At 42.6% G+C, this 24,354-nt stretch overlaps 1 protein-coding gene across 3 annotated transcripts in view; it reads right to left on the reverse strand.

The window, feature by feature from the left end:
* ZZEF1 (zinc finger ZZ-type and EF-hand domain containing 1) overlaps window positions 1–24,354 on the reverse strand; it is a 424,884-nt gene that overhangs the window by 127,995 nt on the left and 272,535 nt on the right. For all 3 annotated transcript variants that reach the window (XM_077482353.1, XM_077482352.1, XM_077482354.1), the window contains 6 exons: window positions 21,791–22,053; window positions 20,148–20,317; window positions 7,724–7,784; window positions 7,501–7,631; window positions 1,370–1,647; window positions 1,016–1,190 (listed from right to left, as the gene is read on the reverse strand). In XM_077482353.1, coding sequence (XP_077338479.1) covers window positions 1,016–1,190; window positions 1,370–1,647; window positions 7,501–7,631; window positions 7,724–7,784; window positions 20,148–20,317; window positions 21,791–22,053 — 1,078 coding nt within the window. The remainder of the gene's footprint in view (window positions 1–1,015; window positions 1,191–1,369; window positions 1,648–7,500; window positions 7,632–7,723; window positions 7,785–20,147; window positions 20,318–21,790; window positions 22,054–24,354) is intronic.

Raw genomic sequence — 24,354 nt, forward strand, 5'->3', positions numbered from 1 at the left:
GGATAATGCATGTCACAAGGCTAAAATCATCTCAAACTGGATTCTTGAAACATGACAATGAATTCACTGTAGTCTAATGGCCTCCACAGTCACCATATCTCAATCCAATAGAACAATGCTTCTTAACTCCAGTCCTTGAGTACCCCCAACAGGTCATATTTTCAAGGTCTCCATTATTTTGCACAGGTGATTTGATCAGTTTCACTGCCTTAGTAATTACCACAGCCGTTTCATCTGAGGGAAATCCTGAAAACATGACCCGTTTGGGGGTACTTGAGGACTAGAGCTGAGAAACATTGCAATAGAGCACCTTTGGGATGTGGTAGTATTGGAGATTGGCATCATGGATGTGCAGTCAAAAAACCTGCAGCAACTTTGTGATGCTATTATGTCAATATGGACCAAACACTGAGGAATGTTTCCAACAACTTGTTGAATCGTTGTCACTAAGAATTAGGGCAAGTTCTGAAAGCAAAATACACATACATACATATCTATATATATCTATATATATCTATATCTATATCTATATATCTATATCTATATCTATATATCTATATATCTATATATATATATATATATATATATATATATCTATATCTACACATACACATATATATACACATATATACACACAAACACAACCCCACCACCATGCGGGGATAGAAGGTATTTAATTGCCGTTTCTTAGTTCTTCAAGTAGGTGAATCCTTTTTGAGAATGTACTGCTCTGATGTGCAAGATGCAAGTTTCATTACCTGTCTGCTGTCATAGGATTCTGTTCAACTTTCACTTCTGAGTATAGTATAACACAAAAGCTGGCCTGATTGTCAGCAACAACATGATTTTAGGCAGTGGAATGAACTAGTGCACTACAACCATTCCAGTATAAAAAAACAAAAGCAGGTAGGTCATGATTTGCATTTTAAGGCTTAGCTTTCATATAAGACAGGAGTGTGGTTTTAAATAACTTTCATGTAAGCAATATTTTTGGTTATATTTGAAAACATCTTACCTCAGGGAATCCAACCAAGACCAACAAAGTGAAGATATTTGTGTTTTTCAACTGATGAGGCAATTGTTGCATACAGTGATCAGTGAAAGCATTCATCACTTTCTGCCATTTTGTAGAACTATTTAACTCGCGCAGGATGTCGGACATAGTACAGGCCCAATCAAGACCAACTTTGCTGTAAGAAAGAAAAAAAAAAAAGAAAGAAAAAAAATGCACACATTTATACACTAATTGAAATCAATACATGCCTTTTTATTAAATATATCCACAAATTTGGTTCCAAGATCATCAAAAAAAAAAAAAAAAAAAGCCACAGTGCATACAGGTGTCAGGATGAGAGAATGAAATACTCACCTGTCTAGACATAGAGCTCCGAGAGTGAACAGCAGCTGAGTTGTAATCCAACCATCTGGCACAGAGCTCCCATCATCTGCTATTTGCAAGATGTGTTTGGAAGACAGGACTTTTTTCACAGCATCGTCCACCTCAGTTGGGTTTAATCTGAGAATCAACTGACCCAGTAGGCCCAAAGTTAAATGATAGGATTCATTTAAGTGACCAACATTGGTAATAACTACTTCAAACATCAATGGTAGCACTTGCTGCAGGTTCGCTATGGAACTTGCTGCATCCTGCAAGAGAAGAATATCCTTTTAAATATAATCTTTATTTTTAATTATAAAACAACTGCGTTGGATTTCAACAGAAAAATAGCATTTTTGTACATTTGTAAAGTTCTGACCTAAAAAAAATTTGTTGTAATATAGAAATTTTTGCAAAGCCATAATTTGCGCATACTTTTTGTACATATACCGTGGCGAGAAAAAGTATGCAAACCCCTTGAAATTAACTGGAGTTCTGCAGTAATTTGCCATAAAATGCGCTTTGATCCACGCCTAAGTCACAACAATAGAAAAACAACTGTATTCAAGTTGATAACGCAAACAATTTTTCATGTGTTTATTGAACATGCCTATTAAACATTCACAGTGATGGAGGAACAATTAAGTAAACCCATTGACCAATTACTTCAATAAATGCAAATTGGAGTTGGAAGCTTGGTCACTTGGAGCCCAATTAATGTAATGAGTTTGGACCTGTGGTTTAGAGCTACTTTGAATAAAGACACAGACATTTTACGGCCTTTTACACTGGTGGAGTCTGCCAGCGAATCCGTTTGCTCAGCAGGGGATCTTTACACTGATCTCCACTGAGCAGGTGGATGACAGGTCTGATGATGCAGAGTGGACATGGACACAGCCCGCTGTCCTTTATGGCAGTGGTTCACAACCCTGTCCTAAAGTACCACCAACAGATAGATAGTTATTTTATCTAAGAGAAATTCCCAAAACGTGGCCTGTTGGGGGTACTTGAGGACAGGGTTGAGAACCACTGCTCTATGGGCTGTCGGAAGGAAATGGAATGCCTGTCATTCAATAGACAGATGGGGAACAGATCCTCATCAGTCTGTTTTTAGCAGACAAGATCAGATTGGATGTTGGAGGGTGTCAATGGACACATGCCAGTTGACATTCGTCACTCCTAAGACAGCAATGGATGGTCTGATCAGATCCACCTGAAAAACTGAAAGGCGGAACCGATCGTTCCATCTGTATGAAAGGGGCCTAAGACTGTGGTTCATAAGAAGCATCAGCTGATGTTGACTATGCCTGGCAAAAAGGAGCTCTCTGAAGACATGCGATCAAGAGCAGGTGACCTGCAAAAGGCTGGAAAGGGATATAAAGTAATCTCTAATAAAGCATCCATCAGTCAGCAGTTACACAATCTGTCTATAAAGTTGAGTACTATGGCTAACCTTCCTAGAAGTGGGCAGCCAGCAAAGATGACTCCTGAGACAAAACACAGAATCCTCAATGAGGTAAAGAAGAAGCCATCAGTACAAGATAAGGTTTGAAGACATCACTGGAACAGGCAAACATCCCCGTTCATGCATCTATGATTTCTAAGTCTATGAACAGGCAGGGTATTTATGACAGAACACTATGGAGGAAGCTGCTGCCCTACAGGCCTGCAAGTGGCCAAAGACCACCTTGGCAAACCCCAGTGCTACTGGGAAAATATTATGTGGACTGAAGAAACAAAAGTTGAATTGTTCAAGAAGATTACTAAGCACTATATATGGTGCAAAAGGCACAACTTACCAACATCAAATCATCCCAACGGTTAAGTATGGTGGTGGGAATTTTAGGATTTGTGGTTGATTCGCTGTCTCGAGGCCTAGACCGCTTGCCATCATTGAGGAGAAAATCCCCACGTTTACCAAAATATCCAAAAAGATGTCAGGGTAACTGTCCACCAGCTAAAGCTTAGTAGAAGTTGGGTGATGCAGCAGGACAATGACCGTAAGCATCAAAGTAAATCCACCACAGACTTGAGGGGGAAAAAAAATGCTTTTTTGGAGTGGCCCATTCAGAGCCCAGACCTAATCCCATCAATGAGATGCTGTGGAATAACCTCAAGCGAACCATTCACACCAGATATCCTACAAATCTATGCGAACTGAAGCAGTTTTGTAAAAGAGAAATGGTCAAAAACTCCTCCCGAACATTGCGCAGGTTGGATCCTGAGCTGCCGAAAGAGCTTGCTTGAAGTCATTGCTGTCAAAAGGAGGTTCCACCAGCTATTAGGCCAGACAGCTAGAACTTTCTTTTGGTGGTATTTAATCACCACTGGGCTTTTAATTTTTTGTTAAACTAAAAAAAAGCCAACATTTTTAAAAAACAAAACACAAATCCTTTTTCTTTTATTCGGTTATAAAATTTTGCAAATAAGTAATTTTTCTCCTTCACTGATGAAGCTGCATTTATGGGCACCGATAATCAGGGCACTGCTGATCAGTGTCTTGATTACCAGTGTAAATGTGATCAGTCACAGAAAATAGGATTTTTGTACTCACCGTAAAATCCTTTTCTCTGTAATTCACCGACTGGCACAGCACCCGCCCCTCCTAATTTCTTTACGTTATACTGCTTGTTGATGTACTGAGGGCTGCGTGGCAGGCTGGGGGGTTGTTACCTAAGGGACTGCCCCTTGGGCGGAACTAAAAGTTCTGTGTTTTTCATAACATGTTATGCCTAGTCTTCTCCTAAAGGTGGCGTAACAACCCAATGGCTAAGAAAGGAGCTGTGTCAGTCGGTGAATTACAGAGAAAAGGATTTTACGGTAAGTACAAAAATCCTATTTTTCTCTTATATTCACCGACCGACACAGCTTCTCTCTTAGCCATTGGGACATCCCCAAACAGTGCCAAAAACGAGGGCAAGTGGGAACTAGTATAACTTTACCCACAAAAACGACAGTGTGTGGGGGAAAAAAACTTCACAAAACAGAATGCTCCTCAACAGAGAGGCACCACCCTCAAACCATAACTGCGGTAACAAACGCAGCAGTGCATTAACTTACAGGTACTGCGTTTTTACCAAAAAAAACAGGAAAAAGAGGAAAAAATTGCATATGCAATTGCAACTATACAGCTGTCTGCAAAACTTTGTGGCCAAAACAGGCATCAGCCGATGCACTGACATTTACCCTTGTAGAATTTTGTAAAGGTGTGAACAGACGACCAGGTCGCCGCTTTACACACTTAAGCGACAGATGCTTGATGTCCGAAGGCCCAAGACGTTCCGATTGCCCTTGTGGAGTGGGCCTGACCAGAAAGGGGGGCACCTGCCCCTTCAAGGCATAGGCTTGTACTATGAGACCACCAAGCCTTTCTTTGGACCAGTCACCGAAACGAACAGGGAGTCAGACATCTGGAAGGAAGCCATAGCAGACAAATACACCCTCAGAGCCCGAACCACATCCAGGGAATGGATGGCCACCTCCTTAGGATGTGTCGGTTTAGGACACAGAGATGGGAACATAAGGTCTTCATTGATGTGAAACGCCGAGACCACTTTCAGCAGAAAAGAAGGTTGCGGACGCAACACCGCCTTATCCTTGTGGATAACCAGATAGGGCGACTTGCAGGACAAGGCTGCCAGTTCCGAAACCCTCCTGGCCGATGCGATGGCCACTAGAAAGACCACTTTCTGGGAAAGAGTCAACAGAGGGATCTCTCTGATATTTTCAAAAGGGGGTTTTTGCAGCGCCGACAACACCAGATTCAGATCCCAAGGAGGTAACGGTGGACGTACCAAAGGAACAACATGCCGGACCCCATGGACAAAAGTACTCGCTAGAGAGAGTGAGATGCCAGGGGTCGCTGAAAAATCCCCACGGCCTCCACTCTGCCAAGTAGATGTGGTAATAGTTTCAGCGGAAGAAAGGCCTAGATCAGCTGGTACCGACCCCACTCAGCCACCAGATCAGGGAGTCCCTGACTTACCTGGATCTGTATGTCCAGAGACAATAGAAATTTGTCCCATTTTGTCAAAATCTCCTTCTGCAGGACACTGTTGTGGAACTGGGCATATGGTACTGCCTCGAAGGAGGCCACCATGAGACCCAGGAGTCGCATGCAGAAGCACAGCAATGACCACTTGCGGTTCATCAGCAGTTTTACTATGGCTCTGAGAGTCTACAGCTTGTCTGAAGGGAGAAACACTCTCGCTTCCCTGGAGTCCAGCAGCAAGCCTAGGTACAGGAGGAGATCGTCTAGGTATCCCACGATCGTGATCCCGCATGGCTGTAGCAACGCCAAAACAGGAGCCAATACCTTAGTAAAGACTTGGGGGGCTGATGCCAAACCAAAAGGGAGAGACACAAACTGGTAGTGGGCTTCCCCAACTGCAAATTGCAGAAACATCTGATGCCGGAGGCATATGGGTATGTGCAGGTATGCATCCTGGATGTCCAAAGAGAACAGGGAGTCCCCTTGATGGAGTGTGACTACTGAGCGAACTGATTCCATTCTGAACCAGGGGCCGCTTTTTAGCACCTTTGCGCCCATGCACTGCCTCCATCTTGGCAACGAACGAATTGAGGACCGCCGACAAAGTGTCCGGGGCACTGCACATTCTGCAGGAAACCCGGTTGCAATTGTCTGGATTTCGGGGGAAGAAACACCAGTTTCTGAAGCAATGCTGACCCTACCCTGTCTGCCACCTGATAGGGACTTAGGACAGTGATGGTCCCACCCTCCTAACTGCTGCTGGCTGAGGGGCTCTTTCCCGCAGGACTCACCACCCTGACTGGTTCTGCGCTGTCTAGCAAGTAGTGCCTGTGTTCTCTGTCAGCTCCCAGGTGCAGAGGAAATCACACTGTCATCCAGAGCTGCTGCTTATGGCACTGAAACTGATCTACAATGTGCCCAGGCTCAAAGAAAATGGCTGCCAAGCGTCCAGTATAAGGACATAAAGCAAAGAGAAAATGGCCACCGGACAACAGGAAAGCATGCTGCTCCTAGAGACCGCTCAAAAAACATGCTCAGACTTCAAGAAAATGGCCGCCAGGCATCCAGTATAAAGGACAAAACCACAAGGAAAATGGCCGCCAACCTACAGGAGAGCATGCTGTTTTATGCCCTCACCTAAGATGGCCGCTGAACACTGAATACCATGAGGAACAGTGACATAAAATGGCGGTGAACAGCGCAGCAAGAATCACAGACACAGCCTCAACAGACACCCACAGGGAGAGAAAAAACACACATCAGGGCACAGCCAGCGCAGCCCTCCCTTCGTGTCACCCCCTCCCCCCGCACTGTGTTCTGGGAAACACACAGGTCCCAGAACACAGCGGGGACCAGTGAGGACGCACAGCGCAACTCGCGCATGCACAGTAGGTAACCAGGAAGTGAGGCCGCAGCGCTTTACTTCCCGATTCCCTCACAGAGGATGGCGGCAGGGGCAGCAGAGAGACTAGCAATTGCTCGGGTTCAGCTGCTGACATCGCGGGCACCCTGGACAGGTAAGCGTCCATTTCTTAAAAGTCAGCAGCTGTACTATTTGTAGCTGCTGGCTTTTTCAAGCCAGTTACAATTAAAAATGTACCCTCTCTTGTATGAAGAATGTAAAACTTTTATATTAAATCGCTATTTCAATTGCTGAATGTAGGCCTAGAAAAAAATTTCAACCCTCCTATCACAGAGGTATTTGTTAAGCATTTTTTTCTGACACTCAGCTGGCCATCTGCATCCTATTCCTACATACCTACTTTATTACGCCTCTTGCGTTTTCCTACGCTAACTCACATCGTCAAGCTCACCCTTTCTACTGACATCTTCCCCACTGCTCTAAAACATGCAATGATTACCCCCATACCTGAGCAACCCAAGACTTTTTACATCTCATTCTGAGCTACCACCTTACTGATAACAACTGTCTCAATCCCTTTCAGTATAGATTTTTTGCCAGCAGACCTCCATATAGAAACTGTCCTCCACAGTGGACCACCTCTTCAAAAACAAAACAACAAAAAAAAACACTTTCTTGGCCTCCAAGACTTTGCTTTTGCTGATTATTCTACATGAGCAAGTAGGCAATGACATACTCATTTTAATATATGAAACTTTGGGGACTTACTGATTTTAAAGGAGGTAACATGGCTGCTATAAGTCCTAATATACGTTCCTGAGAGCATTCAGCAAACAATTGGTCAGGGCTTAGGATTGTAGCTTTGTCAACAATTTGTTTCTTGGACAAGTCTCCAGGAACTATGGGGTTAATGGAAAAAAAATGTAATTACCAGAAATGCATATTGACCAATCAGTAAAAAACAGAAGCAAAGTATAAATGGGTAACTAACATAAACATCCTTTTGTAGGGCTTTCTTGGTCTTCATCCTCATCTTCTGCAGTGTACTGCTCCTGTGAAGTGAAAATATTTACTTTAGTAACAAGTCTACACTGCATAAAACATGAAAAAACATCAAAATAGAGAAGGACTGATTAATGAAAACTGGAGCAAAGAAAAGTGAAAGTTATACACGGGAACCAGTCAACATCTTCAGTCCCCAGTTCAGGTTACAAGACGAAAGCAAACACCTGACCAGTAGTTCAGGACAGGAACTTTTTGGTCTTTAGGTTTCTCTTCGTTATTGCATGCATGTTATGTACTGACAAAGAGCATGCGCAAATACTTGTGTGTACATATAATGCAAAATAGAAAAAGAACACCATCTGATTTGGTTGCCAAGGATAACATAACTAACATATATAAATAATAATATTTTCAACTTTTTAACTGGTTCAGCCCCGGAAGATTTGGCTGCTGAATGACTGGGCCATTTTTTGCAATTTGGCATGGCGCTGCTTTGACAATTGCACGGTTGTACGACGCTGCACCCAAACAAAATTGATGTCCTTTTTTTTTTTTTTCTCCCAAAAATAGAGCTTTCTTTTGGTGGTATTTGTTCTCTGCTATTTTTATTTTTTGCACTATAAACAAAAAAAGAGCAACGATTTTGAAAAAAAAAATGCAATATTTTGCTATAATAAATATTCACTTTTTTTTTTTATTTAAAAAAGCTAATTTTTTTCTCAGTTTAGGTCGATATGTATTCTTCTACATATTTCGCAATAAGCGTATATTGATTGGTTTGCGCAAAAGTTATAGCGTCTAAAAAAATAGGGGATAGATTTACAGCATTTTTATTATTATTTTTTTTTTTTACTAGTAATGGCAGCAATCTGCGATTTTTATCGGGACTGCGACATTATGGCGGACACTTGACATATTTTTGGGACCCTTGGCACTTATACAGCGATCAGTGCTATAAAAATGCACTGATTACTGTAAAAATGTCATTGGCAGGGAAGGAAGTAATAATAGGGGGCATTCATGGGGTTAAATGCATTCCCTAGTGTGTGTTCTAACAGAAGGGGGGATGGGACTGTGTAGGGGAGATGACAGATCGCTGTTCATACTCTGTATGAACAGATTGTCTCTTCTCCCTCAGAGAACTGGGATCTGTGCGTTTACAGTTTCCGGTTCTCGCTGTGTCACGAGCGATCGTGGGAGCCCGGCGGTCACCGCACCCGCCAGGCACTCGCATCAGCTCGGGGGGTGCGCGCCCCTATTGGCCACAGAGCGAGGCAACATAAGTCGTGCCGTCGGTAAGTGGTTAAATAGGCCAAATTAATTGATAAAGGACCTTTTTTGTTTTAGATAGAATAGGGAACATCTCCAGGAGTGTTTAACACATCCACGCTGCAAAACTAAAAAAGGGAATTTTGACTTACCTGTAAACGAAGTATTTTGGAGTATAGGACAGTAGCAGGACTTCTAAATTCAGGTGATTTGACCCTGGCAAAGCTTTTGGGCATACCCTTATAAACTGTGGGATCTTTTTTAAGCAAGCAATGCAAAGCAAATAAAACAGTGGAGTGGTTGTAGTGCACTCTAAGATAATTTTTTTTAATGCAAATCAAAATGTATTATCTTAACTGTAAATTACAGGACAGAGGCTGATTATTCATGGACCCTGGGACATCCACGAAAAACTAATCAGTAGAGTGAGCAATAAGACAAAACAATTTTGTGCCAATGGAACCAATAAAAAAAGGGCCAGTGCTGGACATCACCTGGCAGGACTTGGAGAATGCTTTTATTAGTAAAGCCAAAGAAATGTCGCTCTAGGCAAGTGACTGACTCTCACCTGTTGTGAACTGGAACCCAGGGTGCTGCACAGCTTGTCTGTGGGATTCAGTAACAAGCAAAATCCGGAATATTGCTGCACTCCTTGGTATCTTTATTGAAGCATTAAAATCACATTACAGGTATAGCAAGAACATAAAAGGTAACGCGTTTCATGCTAAAGTCAGCGCTTACTCAAACCTTATATATTGCATGAAATATATATATCATCTCCCAAAAGGGAGTACACCTCACATTTTTGCAAATATTTTATTATATCGTTCTTGTGACAAAGCTGAAGAATTTACGCTTCGCTACAATGAAAGTAGTGAGAGTGTACAGCTTGTATAACAGTGTAAATTTGCTGTGCCCTCATAACTCAACACAGCCATTAATGTCTAAACCAGTGGCTTGACGGGAGGAGGAGCCAGTGACGTCAAGCCGGTAGTGTTTGGAGACAAGGAGAGGCTGTGAAGAGGAGTGTAACCCAACGTTCTGCCTTTGCTACTGTTGCCTGTATCGTAATGGGTTTGTGAGTGCATAGTTTTGTGCATACGTAGCTGATCTCATATCACAGTAGTACACTATATTTCTGTTTCTTCCTTTTTTATGGTGAATGAGAGCCAACGGATTGTGGATCAAGACTGAATGAGCATGTGCGATATAGCTGGGTACTTCCTTTGCTAGCATTCCCAGCCTGGTGTTTGCGGACAATGTGTATGGGACTGACTGTTTGAACACCGGACTTAATTCAAAATATCTTGATTCCTTGGCTATTAATATTTGTGAGACATTTGATCGTGGCTTAGTCCAAAAGAGGTGCATTTTTTATTTTCCCGATTTAATTTACATATATCAGGTGCAGAGATGTTCTAAATTTATGATTTAATCTTTTTTACACGGCGTTTTATCTAATATGGTATTTATCAATTAATTGATATTTTTATTCTTATTTACATGGTTAAATTTCATATTTATGTTTATATCTATTTATTTATATATCAAATGAACACAGAGGATATGTGTGATATTTAGCTTTATATTAGTGCACGGATCATATTTATATTATTTACTATTTTTTAGGTGAGTGATCAGTGGTATTGGTGCAGCTTTTATTTCTATTTTTATCTATATATAGGTATTTGCATTCACAATTTTATGAGGTTTTTCACTGCACCAGCGCTTGAGTATTTTTAGTATTTTGCTGTACGGTCTTGGCCACCATGATGCAGCTTAGTTTCAGGGTCTTGGCAATCTTCTTATAGCCTAGGCCAGTGATGGTAAACTTTGGCACCCCAGATGTTTTGGAACTACATTTCCCATGATGCTCATGCACTCTGCAGTGTAGTTGAGCATCATGGGAAACAAAGTTCTAAAACATCTGGGGTGCCAAGGTTCGCCACTGGCCTAGGCCATCTTTATGTAGAGCAACAATTCTTTTCAGATCCTCAGAGAGTTCTTTGCCATGAGGTGCCAAGTTGAACTTCCAGTTATCAATAAGAGCAAGAACACCAAATTTAAACACACCTGCTCCCCATTCATATCAGACACCTTGTAACACTAGCAAGTCACATGACACTGGGAGGGAAAATGGCTAATTGGGCCCAATTTCGACATTTTCACTTAGGGATGTACTCACGTTCGTTGCCAGTATTTTAGACATTAATGGTAGTGTGTTGAGTTATTTTGAGGGGACAGCAAATTTACAATGTTATACAAGCTGTACACTCACTACTTTATACTGTAGCAAAAGGTAATTTCTTCAGGTTTGTCACATGAAAAGATATAATAAAATATTGACAAAAATGTGAGGTGTGTACTCACTTTTGTGAGATGCTGTATGTGCATGATACAAGAGAGCATGGTTTGGCAATTAAGAAAATAACAATTAACCAATGAAAACTTAGTTTGTGAGAGTGTTCCGGCTGTAGTTGGCCGATTGTCTCCATAACTGTGTTCTACTGTACTGTCATCCATCAGTGGCTGCTGGATTTGTGTTTGTGGGTGACGGGTTGGAGATTTTTGTGGCTTGTCTCGTTTGTGATTTTTTTTTGTTTTTATGCGTTATATGACATGTTAGTATGGGAAGGCAAGGAACATAGGCTCTCCGTGTAGTGGGATTGTATTTCTAATTCATTTATTGGTTAATTGTTCAATTGCTTAATTGCCAAACCATGCTCACTTTTATCATGCATATATATATTTCATGTAACGTATGCATATATGAGGTTTGAGTAAGCGCCGACTTTAGCACGAGACGTGTTACCTTTTAGGTCCCTGTCATACCTGTGATGCGATTTTAATGCTTAAATAAAGATACCAAGGAGTGCAGCAATATCCGAATTTTGCTCGTTATTGGAGAATGTGTGAACTAAAAACCAGATGGAGGCCTTACAAACTTGTGGAACAGACATCTGATGTTAGAACGCCCAAGAAACCCAAACCATGAGCAAGAAGGGGAATGGAAATACCGCAGCTTTTAGAGTAAAAGCTCTTACAATGAGATATCTAATCCATGTGGCAATAGTGAATTTGGGAAACAGGGTGTCCTTTTCAAGACCCTGTAGCAGGACCAAAAGAGTGTTTTTATATAGCGTCTGTACCTTTCAGATAGACTCACAGCCCTGACTGCGTGCAAACAATGAATAATAATTTCCTTGGGATGCTTGGGAGCAGGGCACAACATAGATATGTAGCACCCTGGAGTTTAGGCAGGGACGCGCCTCACAAATTTATTTACCAGGAGTAGTTAGAGATCTATTGATTTCTCCCTATGTTTATCCTTGTTGCACTTCTCTTCTACCACTAGGTGGCCGGGCACTTGTTGGTACTAGATATGAGAAGGGCAACTTAAGGTCAGGTTATGGGTATATGGGGTATCTCAGCAAATTAGCAGGGGTTTTATTAAATCCCTTGGCCTGCTGGGAGAGCATATATATTCGGGTAAAGTCAGGTGATCTAGGATCTGTACCACCTGGAAGGCTGTCGTGTTGCCCTGGGCTGTTAGGCCGGAGATTGGGCCTATACTGGGGGCATTTGGCTGCTAGGCTATCTGATGGCCTATTCAGAAGCAAGAGAGCACCACTAAGGGACCAACCACCTTATTACAATGGACCACAATGAGTAACTGAAGCAAGTACCGGAGCAGTATTCTCACCGAATGAGCACGTGGAGAATCAGGAAACTTCAGGCGGTGATCAAGTCAGGGACTCAAGCAGTGGAGGGGGACGCTGGCAGAGAAGCCTTGTGTGCCAAGCTAGGGACCTAACAGACCAGTGGGGTGAAGCTAGGGAAGTATCTGGATTGCCAAGCTAGGGAATATACCATCCTGAAGATTGGGTGAGCTCCAGGGATTCGGTGGCAGGCAATCGGAGGGTCTAGTGAGAAACCGGGAGCATAGTGGGCTGAAGAACCACAAGGAGAAATTGTAGTGAAGGTGAAAGAAGCTTTGTGTTTGGGACTGTTATAGACTGTTGCCATAGGAGACAGCATTCCTGCATGTGCAGATGTGGCTTCTTGCTGGAGGCCTTTCCATGCACTGCTGTTCTCCTATTGATATCTTGGAGTCTGCTAATTGAACTTGCAACTACTCAAGAGTGTCCTGGCCCTAACCCTCTTTCCCCCAAAAAGTTTGTAAGAGAAATAAACATCTCTTTCTTTTCTTACATCAGGGAACACAGAGCCATAGTACTTACTATGCGAGTTATAGGGCCACTGATAGGTGATGGACACTGGCACACCCTAAGGTAAGAAGTGTACTCCCTATATAACCCCACTACTGGGAGTCCTCAGTTTTTTCGCCAGTGTCTAAAGTGTTGGTCACGAGTAAAGATGTGCTGTGCTGAGCTCCACTGGAAGCTTCCCTGCTGGGACTAGCCATGCTGACCAAATCCGTTCTGATGTCCTTTTCATGGGCTGAATGGATGGTACCCGGGCCTAGTGTCCGAAGAAACGAGGTTCTGCTTGCGAACGCTTCTCTTTAGAGTTGGACCCTGGGATCCAGTACTTTTTGGTAGTAAGGCCATAAAGTTTTTACTGGCAGGGTGCTGTCACAGGTCCAGGATTGTGGGTAACCTGAGCTTCCCCTGTTCCTGAAGGTTTCCTAAAGGTCTTGGAGCCCACCGTGAAGGGTGAAGATTGGGTTTTTATCTAAGATAACCCTGCTGTGAGAAAAAGGTAAAGGAGATTTTCTCAGGAATTTCTCCTTCTATGTATAATGTTGTCATGCTTATGTGTCACCACTGGGGGGGGCTGTATTGAGCACTTACTGACCTGACGCTGGAAACCGCACAGAAGCCTTTCAATTCTCCTCTTCTCCGGCCACAACAGATCCTCCGATAAGAAAGGAGGTCTGGTTTTCCTCCTGCGCCGCCAATATTGGTCCTTTTCCCCTTCGAGGGATTAATATACCAAGCCAGCAGTTTCCTTTTTTGAATAAAAAAGGGGGGGGGGGGCGCAGAACTCGCGGCCACTCAATGGACGATTTACCCCCCCCCCCCCCATTTCTGCTGTTTTACATGACGCCTGAGCCGCTGCTCGCTTGGGAAAACAATTTCCTTTGAAAGGGGGGGCGTGCTTACAGTGGCAGATGCCAGCCACATGTGGAGGAAGTGTTAAAGCGCTGTGTATGTGTAGCTGCTGTCTGGCTGTGGAGGGACACATGAGCAGGAGGATGCTTTATGCTTCAGGCTATGAATGGTAATGGGACCAGTAACTCCTCTAAGGGTTCTAAAGGGGTCAGTGGTTTTCACTATAAACTAAATCCATTTCCAAAGAATGTCGTCATCCTCTGAAAGAGATGCGGCTGGTCAGATTGAGCCGTCGGGGGAACTGTTGTTGCATAAACACTTCAGTCCCTGTATATATCATACAAGAGTTTTTTTCTTCTACCATTTGTAATTTGGAAAGAAGATAGATGCTATGATATCTCTCCTTAGTGGAGCTAAACACAGATTACCATCTAGTGCTCAGGACCATCTTATTGAGGCGCAGGAGGCTGGGGATCAGGTAGATCTTCCCAAATATTTGGAAGATACTTATTTATCCTCTTCTGAGGATCCTAATATGGAAGGAGTAGCACCACAAGACAGGTTGCTTGTGTACTCCCTTACTCAACCTTTTTGCTGCCTGCAGCGCAGGCTTTTGAGGAACCCACCTCTAATTGGGTTCATTCTTCCTATTCATGCAGGCCTAAATAAAGCTTATGTATTCTGAATGGGAACATCCGGATAAACAATATTATCCTCCCAAGAAATTCTCCACACTTTATCCTATTGAAGAGGATTTCTATGAAAGAATGGGGGTGTTCCAGCAATTGATGCTGCAATCGCTTCAGTGAGCAAGAATCTCACATGTCCGGTGGATAATGCACTGATGTTAAAGGATCCAACAGATAAAAAGTTGTAACTTCTTTCTAAAAACAATATGTCTTTAGCAAGTTCAGTAGCGCAGCCGGTTCTTGCTGCAATTGGTATATCTCAGTCCATTAAGAAATAGTTTGTGGAGATACTTAAAAATTCTGCCTGATCAGCATGGCCCAGCAATGGGCTGGTGTACCAGACGCACTATGTTTCACAGTAAATGCTATGAAAGACTATCATTTAAGCCTCATGGCTTATGCTTGGACTAGTGCATTCTCAGAGTTCTGTGGCTGAAAAATTGGTCAGCCAAAGCACCGTGTAAAAAGCTCTTAGAAGGTTTTCCCTTTTATGGTGAACGGCTATTTAGAGACGATATGGATAAGTATATCCAAAGGATCTCCAATGGGAAAATCTCTCTTTTACCAGTAAAGAAGAAGTTGAAATATTATTCCTTTAATCATACTGCCTCTCCTGTGCCAGAGGCATCAGCCTCTAGGCAGTATCGACAGCCTAGACCATCAGGTTCAAGGGGAAGTCCCCAAGGGCAGCACCAGGGTCAGAAGAGATCTTTGGGCAGAAAGCCCACAAAGCAGAATGCTAAAGCCTCTTCATGAAGGTGCGCTCACGCTCGCTCGGGTGGGGGGAAGGCTCCTGAAATTCTCAAGATCTGGCAGGAACAACGTCAAGACAGATGGATGGCTTCTACAGTTTTTCTCTAGGTTACGACTAGAGTTCCGAGAGTTTCCGTCTCCTCATTTTTTTCAAAGGGAAAATGTTCCCAAGGATCCAGAGAAAGAGGTCTCTCTTTCTGGCTCTGAATCATCTATTATCCCAGTCGGTGATATCAGAGGTTCCCTTAGTGGAACAGGGCACAGGGTTTGATTCAAACCTTCCATCGTTCCAGAACTGAAACGGAGTGTAAGACCCATTCTAGTTCTCAAGGATCTGAATCGGCACTTAAACATCCGATCCTTTCGCACGATCCGACCGGTTGTGTCCATTCTGCAAGGAGGGGAGTTTTTGCCTTTATTCGATATCAAAGATTCGGTTTAGCCATAGCACCATGGGTGTTCTGAAAGATTCTGGCACCTCCTTTAACCAGATTAAGGGCTTAAAGAGGGATTCCGCCCCCAAAAAAATATTAAAAGCCAGCAGCTATAAATACTACAGCTGCTGGCTTTTAATAAATGGACACACCTGTCCCGGGTTCCAGCGATGCCGGCAGCTGAGGCTGATCGACCGCTCGGGCCTCGGCTGCTGCCGCCGCCATTCGAGGTGAGGGAATCAGGAAGTAAAGCGAATCGGCTTCACTTCCCGGTTCCCTACTGCGCATGCGCGAGCTGCGCCGTGCAATAGGAAATCTCTGCGCTGTCACTGGGACCCGTGTGTGTCCCAGCAGACAGCGCGGCAGGGCAGGAAATGGCGTAGACTCCCGTGGGAGTCTATGCCTGGAAGTGGGTGAAAATACCTGTCTGACAGGTATCTCCACCCCCCCCTCCCCCCTGAAAGGTGTCAATTGTGACACCGGAGGGGGGGGGGGGTTTCCGATCAGCGGAGGTTCCACTTTAGGGTGGAATCCCGCTTTAAGGCATAATGGTCCTAGCCTATTTAGACAATCTACTTTTAATAGATCATTCAGTCTCAGGTCTAAACCATAGTCTGATCGCAGAATCTCTGGGTTGGATACTCAACCTAGGAAAAGCCTCCTTAAAACCATCAAGGAGATTACAGTACTTGGGGCTGGTTATAGATACCGTATAAAAGAATGTATTCTTACCCCAGACAAGAATCAGTTCCATTATAGGACTAGTTCAACTTATCAAAACAAAGAAAAATCCTTCCTTTCGGCTGTGCGTGAGATTGTTAGGGGAAATGGTGGCCTCTTTTGAGGCCATCCCTTACGCGCAGTTTTCACTCAAGACTGCTTCAAAATACCACCCTGTCGGTCTGGAATAAAAAGATTCAGGCCTTGGTTTTTTTGCAATATGCTTGGCTCCCGACGTGAGTCAGAGACTAAATTGGTGGTGGTTATCCAGCAAAAGGGAAAATCTTTTCTACCTGTAGCCTGGAAAGTGTTAACAGATGCCAGCCTTCTAGGCTGGTTAGCAGCCCTGGAAGAAGATTCTGTCCAGGGGAGATGGTCCAGGTTAGAGGACCTTGCCTATCAACATTTTGGAAGATTCGAGCAGTACGTCTGGCATTAGAATCTTGGAAGGTCAGACTACGTGACTGTTCTGTCAGGATTCAGTCTGACAAGGCCAGGGCTGTGGCTTACATAAATCACCTGGGGGGCACGAGAAGTCGTGCAGCCCAAAAAGAGGTGAATAATGTTCTAGCTTGGGCAGAACACAACATTCCTTGCCTATCGGCAATTTTCATTTCAGGAATAGAGAATTGGTAGGCGGACTACTTGAGTTCTCGACAACTATTTCCGGGAGAATGGTCTCTTCACCCCATCTTCCTAGCAATATGTCAGAGATAGGGTATTCCGGACATGGACCTATTCACGTACAAATTCAACAACAAAGTGGACAACTTTGTGTGGAGAACAAGGGATCTGCTAGCAGGCGGAATGGACTTCTTAGTCTTCCCATGGGATCAGTTTTCACTGATCTATGCATTTTTTTCCTCCAGTTCTGCTACTTGCGCACCTTCTCCACAGGATCAAGCAGGAACGAAAGGAGGTGATTCTGTCTCAGAAGATCACAATTTACCGAGATCATAAAGATGCCAGTTAGAGTCCTTCAGACGCTGCCATTATAGCCAGACCTCCTCGCACAAGGTCCGGTATTTCATCCTACCTTACAGACGAAAAATTTAACAGGTTTGACTGTTGAATCCCACTTTAAAAAGGATTGTGGGTGATCTCCTTTGGTAGTGTTTATTTTGATTAATGCCAGGAAGCCAGCTTCCAGAATCATTTTCTATAGAGTCTGGAAGGCATATGTTTCTTGGTGTGGATCCAGGGGTTGGCACCACAGGAAGTATGTCATAGGTAGGATCCCTGATTTCCTGCAAATGGGATCTGAAATGTAGCTGGCCTTGACTTCTATCAAAAGATAAATCCCGGCCTTGTCAGTGTTTCTTTCAATGGCCTCTTGCTTCCCACTGTTGGTGCGTAGCTTATTCAGGGGGTAACACGGATTAATCCCCCTATTAAGGCACATCTAAATCCTTGGGATTTAAAAATTGGTCTTATCGGCTTTGCAGAGTCAGCCGTTTGAGCCTTTATGAGAAATTCCCTTGGTTCTTTTTTGACAAGAAAGATAATCTTTCTGGTTGCCATTTCTTCTGCTAGAAGAGTATCAGAACTAGTTGCTCTGTCTTGTAAAGAACCATATTTAATCATGCATAAGGATGAGGTGTTTTTTTTGTCCTCATCCTAAATTCTTACCAAAGGTGGTAACAGGTTTTCATTTAAATCAAATTATTCTTCCTCATTTCTCCCCAGAGCCTCAATCTAGGGAAAAAAAGGCACTACATCCCCTTAATGTAGTAAGAGCAATCAGAGTCTATTTAAAGGCGACCACTCAGGTTCGCAAAAAACAGGTTTTGTTTGTACTGCCAGAGGGTCCAAAATGTGGACAAGCAGAGTCAAAAGCCACCATCTTCCAAATGGATTTGTCAAGTGATTGTTCAAGCTGCAGCTTAAAGAAGAAAATTCTTCCTTCTTGTTAGAGCACACTCATCCAGGGCGATTAATGCCTCTTGGGTGGTGCATCATCAGGCCGTGACTTGGTCTTTGGTTAATACAATTATCAGATTTCATCAAATCGATATTAAAGATCATGAGAATATTGCCTTTGGGCGCAGTATACTGCATGCTGCAGTATGAGTCCTCTTACCTCCCGTTTTTTGTTGCGTTTCCCTCCCTACAGTTACCATTGCTATGGGACATGCCACATAGTAAGTACTATGGCTCTGTGTCCCCTGATGTAAGAAAAGAAAACAGGATTTTTAAAACAGCTTACCTGTAAAATCCTTTTCTTTGATGTACATCAGGGGACACCGAGGTCCCTCCCTTCTTGGTATACACTTGTATCGCTTGGCTACAAAACTGAGGACTCTAAGTAGTGGGAGGGGTTATATAGGGAGTACACTTCTTGCCTTAGGGCGTGCCAGTGTCCATCACCTATCAGTGGCCCTATAACCCACATAGTAAGTACTATGGCTCTTTGTCTCCTGATGTACATCAAAGAAAAGGATTTTACAGGTAAACCTTTTTAAAATCCTGTTTTTGCATTCAAGAAGTGTATTGCACCCAATAAATGTATCCACCTTGCACCCACTATGCCTCACAACCCATCACATACACAAGGATGTCAGCCATCTCTGGCCCTGGAGGTTATCAGACTAAAGGAGGCCAGATATCTTGCTACAGATAGAAGGTCTTCATTAGGGAGAATGAGCGGTTTTGAAGTAATCTTATTTTGTCCTTGTGAAGGTTTAGAAAGGGCTCCTTACAACAGAGGGCACTAAATCTGAAACATGTCTGACAGACATGATATCCACCAACAAGCCTACTTTGTAAAGGATACCACCCAAAGGGTAGTTCCCATAATTGGTCCAAAGGGTGGTTTCTGCAGGGCAGAAAGGACAGGATGAAGGGTGATGTAATGGGAGTCTGATCTATGATTTACTTTTTTTTTTTCATTCTAAACAAGAGAGAAAGCAGTCAAAGGCTTGTAGGATAGAAGGGGCAAGCTTAAACCTGTCCCCTAAGAGTACTTAGAGCCAAGTTCCCACTGCAGAAAAACAAGACTGTGAGGTACTGAGTAGTCTCTGAAGTTGAAATGCTTGGTGTGAAAGGATCTCCAAGTTTGTTACTAGATTTTTCTCAATGTGGCTTTTCTTGCCTTGAGTAAGGTGGGAATGGCAAAGTCATATATATCTGACTTTGCCATTCCTATCTTTCCCATCTTTCAAGACCTGGGCTTTAACAACCATGGTAGGTTGCAAGCAGGATGGTATGGGGGGAACCTTTGAACAGGAGGTCTGCTTTGTTCGGTGTTGCCTTCTAGAAGTTTAGGTATGTGTACAAAGTTCATTGCAGTTTCTCAATTTGGTGCAACGAGTATTGCCAATTTCTTGTCTTCCTTTATCTTGAAGAGCAGTCGAGAAAGCATCCGTACCAGTGCTTTGTGCACTGGTCTAAAAGTGATTAAAAGATGCACTGGTTTCATGATAACTTTAAGAATGTATTCTATTCTGACTATGAAATATTATCATCAATACCTTTTCTGATCCAGTAGGTTTTACATGGACAACACCAGCTTCCTTTTTTAAAGATGTATCCTCATCAGTCTCTGCAATATTACTGTTAGAAGAAGTAACAGTAGAAGCAACACTTTTAGGACTGGGATCATTGCTGTTCAACAAGGACAGTAAGGAAGACACTTTGACACCTAAAAAACAGAGATGGAAAAAAAAAAAAATTAGGATTTTTGAATTCATTGAATACCTTTTCTCAGGGTCCACCGAGGGACATCTTATTAAGTAACCTAGGCTTATACTACCACCCACAGAAGTAATAGTCAATAGGCTCACAGAATATGAAAGGCCAGATTCCCCTTAAGACTACTATAACCTCTCCCACCTCACATCTGATCAGTTGTAGCAAGTAGTCCAAACAGTGAACAACAGCATATGAACAGAGGGCACCGAGTCCCTCAATGAACTCTGAGAAAAAGAATTTATGGGGAGTAAAAAAAAACTAATTTTCTCTATTGTCCATTGACGGACACAGCAAGATGATATCCAGCCTAGGGACATCCAAATGCATTCCAAACTAGGGGCAGCAACCATTAGGGGCAAACAACACAAGGAAAAACAAAAGGAAGGGAACGTAATTAAAGTGCCACTTGTAGAACCAACAACTAGCATCTGCAGAAATGGACACACTGACCCTTGTAAAAGTTAGAAAATGTATTAACAGAAGACTAGGTTGCAGCAGTAATTCTCTGACTGATAAACAGCCCAAGAAACAAACACTCACTGCCCTAGTGGACTAGGCAGTAAAAAAAAAAAAAAAGGAAGCACTTTATCTTGTAATTCATAGACCTGCAGAATAGCCTCTGCTCTGATGATCCTGAGAGGTTCTGAAAGCACTGGTTTCTTTATGTAAATCAAAGATAACCACTACACCGAAGTGTGCTGGTGAAGATCATGTTTTTTTATTCTACAAAATAGGTCTACGCTATAGCTGCAAAAGATTCTCAAAGAATAAGTTCATGTTTGTAAAATAAGTACAAAAAAGCACGTTTTTGCAGATAAAAAATGTGCATTTTTTTTTTTAAATAGGAGCCTGCAAAGCATTGCACCTGCAATCAGTAGATCATGGGTGGAATGCAGGACTCCTGCAGATTGTTTGTACAAGCTGTCTGCTTGTACCTTCTACAAGCAGGCAGTTACACACTGACAAGAACAATTAACTACTTTGAGCACTGAAAATCACCCTGGTAGTTCACTGATAACTACAAGCCGACAGCCACAAAGGCCACTAGGTGGGCAGAGTTCCACACAGCAGTATCTTTTTTTTTTTTTTATTGAGACAGCGAGTTCAGGGGGAAGATTCCCAGCTCACTGTCACTAGAAGCGGCAGGTTGGGCAATGGCTGCAGCGGGAACATATTACACCTTAAAAACACTTTGCCTTGCCAGCCAAAAATGTAAGGTAAGGTCCATAGATCAGAGAAAAAGCCATATCTGAACATTATCCAAAAACACAGCTGAGCAAAAATAATTTAATTTAAAATGGTCCATTTCAAAGAATAGTTTCATGGCAAGTAGATTATCACACAAAAAAGCAGTACAAGAAATTTAGAGTGCAAATCTGCAATACAAAGGTTCACAGTTCAATCCCATATTTTACAATCTTACCCTTTCCATTTTGAGCCTTCATGAGACATCTGGCCACTAGATCTGTACAGTTTGCTTGCAGAATCTGAGCACTGGAAATTATATTGGAGTCCAACTTCTCCCCATCTATTTCCCCTTCAGTGGCCAAGTCTGAACAATACAGAGCCAGTGAACTGAAGAGCAGCCATGAGTAGTTGTGAATGTAGGGCTGTATAAGCCTCTGCTTGTCACTGATTGTATTTGTAACCATGGGATAGATGGTGATGCTGTGACTTGGCAAATGGCTGGAAGAGAAAACAAGATGCTGGGTAAAAATTGTTTTTTTTGTCATACCTGTAAAATCCTTTTCTTTGAGTACATCATGGGATTCAGAGTTATGCTAATATTCATTACCTACTGAGTTATACTTCATCTCCAGGTAAATGGACACACTGGTAGTCCAAAGGTCTTTAGACAGGAAGTGATCCCCTATATAACCCCTCCCATACAGGAAGTACTTGTTTTGTAGCAAGCACTGAATCCTCAAAAAAAGAGGGGAGGGACTTGTGTCCCATGATGTACTCAAAGAAAAGGATTGTACAGGTATGAGGAAAATATACTATTTTCTTTTTCATACATCATGGGACACAGAGTTAGGCTAATATTCATTACCTACTGGAACATCCCAGAACAATAGCCTTGAGGGGAGGGAGACAGCCTGACAAAAAATAGCCATCAGACCTTATACGGCAGCTCGCAGTACACTGCAGCCAAAAGCCGAATCCTGAATACTGAAGACCAGGTAGCTTCCTTACAAATCTGGGCCACAGATTTTAAAAAATCTCATCACCATCTGATACTGCTCTTCGGCGTTTGACATTATCGTTTTTATCAATTATGTCAAATGGACATTTGTTAGTCTGGCTATTTTAGTATTGTCAGGAGCGCTGCTTGTGATGATTTTTTTCTGATGCTATTTTAGTATTGGGTATGTTTATCATATGGAAAGATACAGCAGGTTTCTCGTTTGGCTCTCTTGTCTGTACATATGTGCAGACTTTTTGGTCAGCCGAGCTTCCTTGTAAAAAGTTAATGGCAGGTTTCCACTTTCATGGGGAACATTTATTTGGTGATCATTTTGACAAATATATCCAAAAGATTTCTGGAGGTAAGAGTTCTCCACTTCCTGTGAAGAAAAGCACCAGGCGTCCCTCGTTTAAAACCTCAGGGACTGCTTCCAAGGCAGTTCCACCGCCTAAAGGGAACTAGAGCCCTGGGCCAAAAAAAGAAAAAGCCCTGGGTCCAAAACTCTCCTAAACCCAGCACCAAACCCTCCTTTTGAGGGGACTCTATTGGGTGGGGAGAAGGCTGCTGCACTTTGCGGACATTTGGAGAACAGTAGTGCAAGACGAGTGGGTCAACTCAACTATATCCCGCGGTTACAAGCTGAAGTTGCATTCCCTCGGATCCTCCAAAAAGAGACTTATTGCTTCAGTCACTACATCATTTAGTGCATCAAGGAGTGATTGCAGAGGTTCCTGTATCCAAAAGGGGGCGCAGGGTTTTACTCAAACCTGTTTACGGTTCACAAACCAAATGGGGACACAAGATCCCTGATATATACACATACACACACCGATACATGCATTCATATTCCTATCCAGAGTCTATGTAACAAGAATTATATATGTATAAAATATATAGATATCACTATAAAAACCTACAGATAGATAATGCCTACCTATTTCTATATTTAACCCTTTAGGGGCTAGCGTGTCCATTAGGAAAATCCATTGAGTTTGCCGCTTTGAAAACTCTCGTACGATATTAGAACCCCTCCAAGATGGCTCAATATGATCAATACCCGAGAATAACAGTCCTAAAGGATCCTGATTACGGAATAACTTGAAGCGAAGAGACACATTATGGTCCTTAAAACCAAATCGCTATATTGTGCATATGTTCTGCTATCCTAATGCGTAACAATCGTTTAGTTCTGCCAACAAGCATTAACCCACAAGGGCATTTCAAAGCGTATACCACATGAGTTGTGTTACAAGGAATAAACTCCTTAATGGTAAAATTCCTTATTGTTAGATGTGGATAAAAACCTATCTATACCTCTTATTTGACAAGACACTTCACGCTATGCTTTACACTTTCTGCATGAGAAAAAGCCGTCTATTACAAAATGTGGGAGGACGACAGGGGGGGTCCAACACTTTTTTTTTTTACTACCATATCACCAAAACTTGGAGCCTTACCATAGATCAACTTTGGCTTTGATGGAAGCTCCTTTTTTGTAATGTCTTATCTAGACATAAAACGTGCCAATGGGTATTAAAAACAGACTCAAAGTCTCTGTACTGAGAGTGAAAGCCTGATATAAAACCCCATTCATGAATTTTATTGATTATCCCCACATCCCTTCTTCCACTATAGTATCCAAATGTTGAGTCTTATAGCCCTTTTCCAAAAACCTATCTTTTAAAAACTTTGATTGTTCAAAAAAATCATCGGATGTGGAGCAATTATGTTTCACCCTCATTTGGCCTCTCAGCCACAAAGGATGATGCCCACTGTGAGTAGGTAAAAAAAAAAAAAAA

The sequence above is a fragment of the Lithobates pipiens genome, unplaced genomic scaffold, assembly GCF_037356315.1.
Source record: "Lithobates pipiens isolate NorthernLeopardFrog02 unplaced genomic scaffold, aLitPip1_a1.2 Scaffold_16, whole genome shotgun sequence".
Taxonomy (NCBI): Eukaryota; Metazoa; Chordata; class Amphibia; order Anura; family Ranidae; genus Lithobates; species Lithobates pipiens.